At 37.5% G+C, this 9,129-nt stretch overlaps 1 protein-coding gene and 1 pseudogene across 1 annotated transcript in view; one reads left to right on the top strand and one right to left on the bottom strand.

Moving 5' to 3' along the window:
- Positions 1-7,605, bottom strand: part of LOC146481991 (signal recognition particle subunit SRP54) — an 11,616-nt gene extending 4,011 nt beyond the window's left edge. The window contains exons 1-13 of the mRNA XM_085108045.1: positions 7,392-7,605; positions 6,336-6,427; positions 5,711-5,795; positions 5,136-5,240; positions 4,524-4,590; positions 4,132-4,189; positions 3,517-3,606; positions 3,286-3,346; positions 2,509-2,568; positions 1,934-2,022; positions 1,463-1,563; positions 1,199-1,285; positions 666-739 (exon numbers count right to left, since the gene is read on the bottom strand). Of these exons, the coding sequence (XP_084964171.1) occupies positions 666-739; positions 1,199-1,285; positions 1,463-1,563; positions 1,934-2,022; positions 2,509-2,568; positions 3,286-3,346; positions 3,517-3,606; positions 4,132-4,189; positions 4,524-4,590; positions 5,136-5,240; positions 5,711-5,795; positions 6,336-6,427; positions 7,392-7,469 (1,047 nt within the window). The 5' untranslated portion in view covers positions 7,470-7,605. The remainder of the gene's footprint in view (positions 1-665; positions 740-1,198; positions 1,286-1,462; positions 1,564-1,933; positions 2,023-2,508; positions 2,569-3,285; positions 3,347-3,516; positions 3,607-4,131; positions 4,190-4,523; positions 4,591-5,135; positions 5,241-5,710; positions 5,796-6,335; positions 6,428-7,391) is intronic.
- On the top strand, positions 7,586-8,918 carry LOC146481990 (prolyl hydroxylase EGLN3 pseudogene; annotated as a pseudogene).
- The last annotated feature ends 211 nt before the right edge of the window (positions 8,919-9,129 follow it).

The following is a 9,129-nucleotide window of genomic DNA, read 5'->3' as shown; positions in this document are numbered from 1 at the left end:
ACTTCACGATTTCATTAGAAGAAGTGAATATATGAAAATTCGTACATTTGAACTGTGGAAGAAAGAATGAACATCCTCGCAGTTATGTACGCAACTTAAACAGTTGCAAAAAGAAAGTCTGAAAAAAATTCAGGCTTGAACGGGATTCAAACCCATGACCTCTGCGATGCCAGTGCTGTGCTCTACCAACTGAGCTATCAAGCCAACTGGGAGCTGGTCATATTGTGAGTCCATAATATACCCGTGAAGGATAAATAAATGAATGTAAATATATGAAATTCATACGTTTGAACTGCAGAAGAAAGATGATGATCATTCACTCATTGTGCAGTTCGAGAAAATATCGAAATCCCCCCACGGAAGGTTTTTTTGGTTTTGCACCCCCTCCCCCCCAGGAAATTCCAGTTTAGCTTTATACTTTGCTTCTAAAATTTTGACTTTTAAGACCCCCCCCCCCCTCCCCCTAGGAATTTCCAATGACCTTCCATGGGGTGGGTATGGATTTTTTTTTCTGGAACTGCACATTCTTTCTTTCTTCTGCGGTGACGTTCAAATGTATGAATTTTCATATATTTACTTATTCAAACTGTGATTATGCCTCAGATTATTTGAGTGCTACACTGCAAAACAACTTTCATCCTCCTGACTTAACACAGGTTCCTTACCATGATTTGGCCAAATGGTCCCATCTTCATGATGTTCTGGAACTGTTCATACATGTCTCGTAAACTGAAAACACCTGAAACAAAGGAAAATACATCAGAACAATATGACAATTTCACTTTGCAAAACGTCAACACGATATTACAGACGATGTTACAGGGGGTAATTTCTTCTACAAGTTATGATTGCATGTTGTGATGCAAGTACAATCTCACCATGTTCCAAAAAAGACTAGTCTACTTTTCCTGCAACTGAAAACACAACTTTTCATTGTGACACATGTTATAAAAGGTGATGTTACACTTGTCTAGTAATTTCATCCGCAACTTGTCTCGCAACATTGTTGCATTTCAGATTGCAAAAAAAGTTGCCTCATGCAACATTGAGCCTTTTATGTTTCATGTCTGAGATTTTGTTCAGTGTTACAGGCTGTGGTGTCTGTCTTTGTTTTAGGTATGGAGACTAAATTAATTTGGACCAACTGAATTGTTTGTATTTTGTTATATAAAAGTACTACGTCCTTTTGATCTCTTACCGTGTTTAAGTTTGTCAATGAGCTCTTCATTGTCCTCAAGCTTCAGTTCATTAACCTTGTCAATCAGACCCTCAATATCTCCCATTCCTGATAAGAAACCACAAAACAAATCATTAAGTTACTTAAACTAAACATATACATTAACCCCTAATATCAAAGAAAAAATTCTCTTATCTTGTCCCCATACTTTTCTTATAAAAGTACTGGAAAGAAGTTATTAAAATATCAAGAAAGATAAGTTCTATTGCATTGAACTGAGCTCACCTAATAATTTACTTATAAAAGGTCTTGTCTTGAACGGCTCAAAGTCATCAATGTGCTCTCCAGTACCAATGAAGATAATAGGACTTTTGGTGGCTGCGACACTGCAAACAAAAACAACATTAACTTGCAAACAGTCACGCTTGATTTTACCCTTGCTATAAAATACAAGTAAAAACTTTAATGCCACTCCTTGTAATGGGATTTTTATTAACAATTGAACCGTGGGACCTAACTGTTGAGTTTCTCGGTGTAATCGTAAAGTATGACCATTCAAATTAAATGTATTCATCAGTATCTTCCAGTAATGCATTTTTCCTGTACAAGGTAATTCTACATGTTGCTTTTGAAGTCTGTGAATAAAACTCTAAAGTGTGATCATTATTTTATACCCTAGTAGTACCACTCAATTGCAGCTATTTATCAAAATTATGCTTTGGCGTTTTGGGAGGTTAATTCACTGGACATACTCACGCACTCAATGCACCACCACCCTTGGCATGACCATCCAACTTAGTCACAATAACTGATGCAACATCAACTTTGTCTTTGAAAGCTTTGGCCTGAAAGGTAAAAATGATGTGTTATAAAAACAGTAAATACAGTAATAAAAGTGACTGTGGGAAGATTTTTTAAGTGATCTTTTCAAATGCAAATTAAAATATTCAAACATTTCTGTAAGTTAATAATCAATTCTAGGGAGTGGAACTCTCATATAAAATTCATGGGTGTGATTGTCATTTCTTTAGGAGGAGGGCGGGGGATTTGTGGAATGGTACTGCTTTGGGTACTAAAATCTAAAATGCCCATTATTAGCCGTTAGTGCACTACCTTTTAGGACACTGATCTGAAAAATATGGCATGAACTATATTTTTGTCAGTTAACTGATTCGGTACCTCTTAAGGTTGAAAATGACTGCTTAATACAGGGTGACTGGTTGGTATGGTGCCACTTAATACAGGTTTGACTGTAGTACCATAAAAGGTTTTTTTCAATCCCCACCCTCTCTATGGGATGTCAACTGTAATTTGGTATGTAAGTTCTTTACCTGTGACTCGCAAGCCTGTCCTATTGTTGCATCCATAACAAATATCACATTGTCTGGACTCTGGGAAAAAAACACACAAAAACAACAAATAGATAAAAATGCGAGGAATGTACAAAATCACTGCTCAAGTTGTGGAAGATCTAAAAAAACTAAATGTGATAGACTGAACATGAAGTGACAAAACAAGGGATTAGTAAGATAGAAACCAAATTTCTTGTTGGTTGATAGCATTATTTAATAGGTCTCTGATTAATGACTAAGGCTTGGGTGTTCGCAGCGATAACTTTGCTAAGTGGAGAATTGGTGCCTGGAACATCCAGGATGTCCCACTGTTGTCAGCAAATTCCTAGGTAGAATATGGTCCGCTTTCATGGCTGGTAAATCCCTACAAGCAAATCTTGCGCCCTCACTCAAGAGGGCTGTCAACTCCAAATACGTCAGTGGAGGATGATACAAAACCTGCCGAACAAGGTCATGTTTGAAGGCAGAGAAATAGCACACTACAATGAGGAGACAGCATTGTAGAGCAGGCTTGGCACTTACTCAATATGCCATGACTGAGTGCAATGCTTAGGGGAACAACAACCACAACCACTTATCATCCAAAAGAGAGAGCCCAAACACAATGAATGCAGCCTATGTTTGCACTCAATGAAGAAGCATTCTAAAGTCGAATAATTCAGTAAAAAATTCTGAGTCCTCCCAATAGGAGTCCAACCCTTGGTTTTCCAGGTGTCAGTTTGACTACAATCTGTTGTAGTCGTTGATTCTACTCACAACTGCATTAGAGACTTGAAGCATTTCCTCAAACAGAGATTCTTCTTGTTTGTGTCGTCCACTACAAAGAGGGAGGAAAACCATGTTTGAATGGCAAAAAATACATGTAGATTCCTTTACATTGCACTGCACATACTTACTACACATTATTAATTAATATAAATTGAGTGTAGAAAGAGTGTGTAACATATGAGCACATATGAACTAAAACAAGACATACAGTTTACACACCTTGTATCTACAATAATTATCTCAAAGTTCTCTTGCTTGAATTTATCTACACCCTCTTGAGCTATAACAACAGGATCCATTTCTGTGTAACTAGAAAAAGAAAGAACAAATTATTGTCACTGTTAAAGTTAAGTGGAGCGTATACACTTGCATTTCTTTAACTGCACATCAAGGGGGGTAGGGGTTCTATATAGCAGGCAATGCAGTGCTCAGCTCTCATAAGGTCTCACGTGATTGGCTTGCAACCCTTCTAGAAAACGATAGAAAAAGCAATAGAACAATACCCCAAAACTCAAAGCCAACAGCAGCTGCTACACAATTAAAACAATTAATTAAAAAGGTACAAGCTTATGAGAGCTGCTACACTACTGTATTGTATACTGCTCCAGGGCCCAGTTGCTCGAAGCATGGTTAGCGCTAACTCGAGTTAAACGCCATGACAACCTATAGGTTTTAACACCTCTCAACCAATGGTTAGCGCTAACCATGCTTCGAGCAACTTAACCCAGATCTATTAAACCATGATGCCCACTCTTTCTTCATAATTTGTGTCAAAGCTTGGTTGTTTTGATAAAGGCCTGTCTGAAGTACATGTAAATTTAATTATGTTCTCACCTCCCATAAAATGGTATTCTTGCCTTTGTAGCATTCTGTTTGAGTTGGTCAAATGCTCCTAGGAATTAAATGAAAATGACTGTGAACCACTTAACTGAATGAAGCTGTGAATAACAGAAGAAATTTTACACTAAAGTGAATGTTGTGGGAAGTGATATCATATGCATCACTAACTCAGCCAACTGCAACACAGTTGGCCACAAGCTACATGTATTTCCACTGCTTTCCGTTCTCGTGCTATGCGACAGACTTCCTCTGGCAAAGGAGGGCGGGCCTCACAGATCACATGGCAATACATTGATGGAACAACAGCTTTGGGCTGATTTATGCTTGCCATGCTTAGGGTGGAAAAAGGCATACTGATATGATACACTTCACAAAATTGTTCTTACCTGCTCGAAATGTATCTGCACAAATCAAACAAGTCTTCCAGCCTTTCCTCTGATAGTAGTATGCCAACTACAGAGTTAAAAATTATTATATAATAATAAAATAGTTAACAACTATAGTCATAAAACAAGCAGTTCTCAATGTTAAACTAATGGTGGGTAGGGTAAAGTTGTACTTCAGGTCTATATGGCCTGAGCAGCTCAAGGAGCTTAACCCTTTAAGCCCTAACAGTGACCAGCATCAAATTTCTCCTTGTAATATCAATGCTTATTCAAGCCCTGGGATCATGAGAATTAAGGATATGATCACCCAAGGTGAATTTTCTTGGTATTTTAATAACTTCTCCCCGGTACTTTTATAAGAAAGGTATCAGTACAAGAAAGGAGAATTTGTTCTTTGATATTAGGGGTTAAAGGGTCAAACCATCTGCTGTACCACTGGACCTTCCAAATGAACATTCAACAAGCTACTGTACCTTCTCTGCTTCCAGTATTGATTGAAACAAAGTGGGAGTTTGACTGGAGTTTATGTACATGTATTTCAAGCCCTATATTCTCATCATGTCTTATTAACAATATACCAATCTGTAAAGAGAAATAAGCTTTTGATCAGACCTTGCTGCATGTTGTAGTTTTTCCACTTCCTTGGAGGCCAACAAACATGATGACATTCTGTTTTCCTTTGGTTGGATTCCAGGCTTTAACGCCAGGATCAACAAGCTGCATACAAATAAAAGAACACTTGTTGAAAATTTTGATTATCAATCAATCAATCAATCAATCAATCAATCAGTCAATCAATCAATCAATTCCAGGTCATAATCACTCTGTCTTGTTTGTGTAGCCAATTCAGATTAGTGTGGATAAATACACCACATGATCCAATACAAACACAAATTATAATTTCTTGTGTCATTAGCGCATGCTGAGCATGAGCACACATTGAAACCATGGTGTGTCTTCCTTAATGCTAAATCAAGTCAATTACTAAATGGTTGTTTTCTCTTAAATGAGCACTGTGACCTATCTTTTATATCTCATTATTCGACTTACCTATTATATTCGGACAACAGAAATTGCCAGAAATACTAGCTTGCCCATCACAGAAAGTTTGGGAAAACTGTCACAACAACTTTTTAATTTTAGGGAATCATCTTAAGCCTACTGACATGCCACACAGATTTACTAACCTTGCACAGTTCCTGAAACACAGCATGTTGAATCATCCTTCTCTTGTTTAATCCTGCTGCCATGTCATCAAAATCAATTGCTGATCTGAAAAGGAGAAAGATGTAAAGCCAACACATGAATGCAATTGAACCCCTATCAAGTGACCACCCTCAGGGAAAAGACAAATGCCTGCTTAACCGTTTAAGCCCTAACAGTGATCAGCATCAAGTCTCTCTTTATTAACAATGCTTATTCAATCCGTGAGGTCATGGGAATTAAGGATATGATCACCCAAGCTGAATTTCTTAATATTTTAACAACTTCTCCCAGTAAATTAGAAGAAAAGTATGCGGACAAAATAGGAGAATTTGTTCTTTGATATTAGGGGTTAAAGGGGCACTTTAGATAGCTACAACTGTAAAAGACATATTTGTATGGCTGAAAATGTTGAAATAATGGTTCAGTTTTGTTAACAACCCTACTAGTGCACAGAGACTGGTTCATTCATCTTTGAAAACTTTAAAAAATCTGAGTATTTCGTAGAAATTACTAAAAACTGACTAAAGTTTATTCTTTCTTGGAGAAATTACTTAATATTTACCAGGACCACTAGGAAATTAAAGTTGAAAAGCATTTATTTATTACCTGACATTTTCCCTGAGTCTTTTAACAAGAAACACATTAACATCAGCTTCTAGTAAAGCCGCACATACTTCTTTGAGCATAGCCCCAAGGACCTGTGATTAAACAAACATCATTATAATTTACGGTGAAAGGAAAGCTCTACCGCTTTCTCCACACTGAAGAAGGGTTATATACCTGAAACATCTGTGTTTTTTTCAAAACCATTTTTGACACTTTTTGATATTTATTTTTATATCAATATTCTATCCCATATCATTTTAATTTACCTGAAATCCCCTCAAACAAATTTTTTTCCTCTTCACTGTTCAAGATAGCACGAGTCTACTATTACACTGTATTTCAATGTAAATTCCATGTATGTCATACATTTAATATCCCATTAATTCCCAACTAAATCTAATAATAAATATTGACAATGGCGTTATGGGGTCAGTTTCTTAAAAACTTGCTCAGAGTTTTCAGGCCAAAGGTAAAATTTTTCAAATTTAATAAAATTTCAATAATATTATTGGTGGTAGTTTTTAGTTCAACTTGTAGCCCAACATGTTTCTTAGTATTGTAAAGCTACAATCATTTTGGTAATGAAAACTGTGCTTGTAGTCTAAAATGTTTTTGGGAGTTATGAAAAAACACATGCCTAAATTTGGACCTGTACAAAGTCATGATAATTAATTTAGATTTGGCACTTTGACTTGTACAAACTGAAATCAGATCCGTGATTGAAATCTGTGTGCATGAAAAATAGAAAGCACACACTGTGTTAAAAAAGTTTGTCAAAGATCAAGGAATTTCATTCTAGAAAAAAGCAAGTGCCTTTATAATCACAGGTTTTTAATTGTGGTTAATGCTTAACTGTTGAGTAAGGAGTAAGCCTAAAGGAGCTTAACTTCTATATTTTCACGTTTCTATCAAGTTGTTGGTGAGGTCTCTGTTTCCCCTAAGTCTCACTTAAACTAAGTAATATTTTAAGGAATACGCTACAGACTAACCAATTCTGAGATCAACGGGACAATAGTAAACTTAATATCAAATTGTAATGGAGAAAAAAAATCATACCTCTTCATTGATGATGGTTGCATTGCTCAAAGAGCGAAGTGCTGTCGTGATTTTACGTCCTAAGTCCGCGAGAACCATTTTGAAGAATTATAATATATAATTTTGTCTTCCTATTTCACAAATAAACTGGCAGAAAAAAGTAAAACGAAGATAAAGTCGCGTTCATAGTAACAACACCATCTTGGTCGCCATTTTCTTTTTGTTCCTCGTTTGTCTTCATGTACAGCGGTATTACCAATAAGGCTACGTCATAAATCCCCATTCTTCCTCGAACTGAACATCTGTGGGAGATTGGCACTAGTGGCTATAAAATGGCGGCTTGTGCATTCTGCTCCACAGAAAAAGCCAATCTGCTTAAATGTTCCAGGTGTAAATCTGTGTTTTACTGTAGTAAAGAATGCCAGAAGCTTCACTGGAAAGCTCACAAGACAATTTGCAAGCCACCTCAGGAAGCATCAAATTCAAAGGAAAAGTTTCCACAACCTTTGAAGAAAGACTTGGAAAGTATTGCAAAATTTGTTTGTAGTTCTTTGAGAGAAAACTATTTCAGTGTCATTAATGATATTTTTGAGGACGAAGGAGCGCTGGCCATCTTAAACGAGGTCAAAAAGTTGCAGAATTCAGGTGTTTTTCAAGATGGACAGCTCAGTGGTGGAAAAACAGCCTCAGATGATGAACAGAAATTCACAGAGAAGAGAATAAGAGGAGATCAAATCACCTGGCTGGAGGGAAATGAAAAGCATGTACCACACATCGTTAACTTAATAGAATTTGTTGATAGCTTGGTGATATCTTGTGGTGATCTCCCCGATGGATTAAATGGATATCACATTGAAGGGCGCGCTAAGGCCATGGTTGCCTGTTACCCTGGCAACGGGACTGGTTACACAAGGCATGTGGATAATCCAGATGGGGATGGGCGGTGTCTTACTGTCATCTACTATCTTAACCAGGGGTGGTGTGAGGATAATGGAGGAAAACTCAGAATTTATAGAGATGAGAGCCATATTGATGTTGAGCCAGTTCTAAATAGGTTGTTGTTGTTTTGGTCTGATGGGCGGAACCCTCATGAGGTTTTGCCTGCATATTTTACTAGGTATGCTATCACCATATGGTACTTTGATGCCGAACAAAGACGAAAAGCAAAGGAGCTTCACAAATATGATGCTTTGGGAAATCTAGAGGCAGAGTTTGCTTTGAGAAATGTTGAGGCTAAGAAGAAGGAGAGAGATTTGGCAGAGGTGAAGCTGAAAGAGGAGTCTGAGAAAATGGTGAAAGAGTTGCTGTCTGAAGAGGACTTAAATGCTCTTTCTGAACTGGTTAGACATCACCCTAATCCTTACCAGGTATTGTCTGGCATGGGGATTCAGCATAGTGTCCAGGAAGCTCTTTTGAAGTTATTGGTTGACCGTGGCTGAATAGAACCTGTAAAGAACAAAGTGTGTTTTTAGCCTAATATGGGGGGGGGGGGGGGGGGATCCTTAGAAATTTTTGGTGGGTTTGAGGCTTTGAGATTGATTTTGGAATTTTACGGAGGTAACACGGCCTAGAGGTTAGTGTGCCAGACTTGTAATCCTGGTATCCTGGGTTCAAGTCTCACTGACTCCGACCGCTTGGATTTGTTTCAGGGTAGTACTGTTTGCAAATCCAAGGCCGCTCTCTGTGGATAGCCAACTGGTCTGCCTCCCCAGCCATTTGGGATTTTTAACAAACATGATGTTCAGTTTACATATTTGGT

This window comes from Pavona decussata, unplaced genomic scaffold (genome assembly GCF_977016875.1).
Source record: "Pavona decussata unplaced genomic scaffold, jaPavDecu1.1 SCAFFOLD_48, whole genome shotgun sequence".
NCBI classification, from domain to species: Eukaryota; Metazoa; Cnidaria; class Anthozoa; order Scleractinia; family Agariciidae; genus Pavona; species Pavona decussata.
The sequence above is the reverse complement of the archived record's forward strand: the minus strand, read 5'-3'. Positions and strand labels throughout refer to the sequence as shown.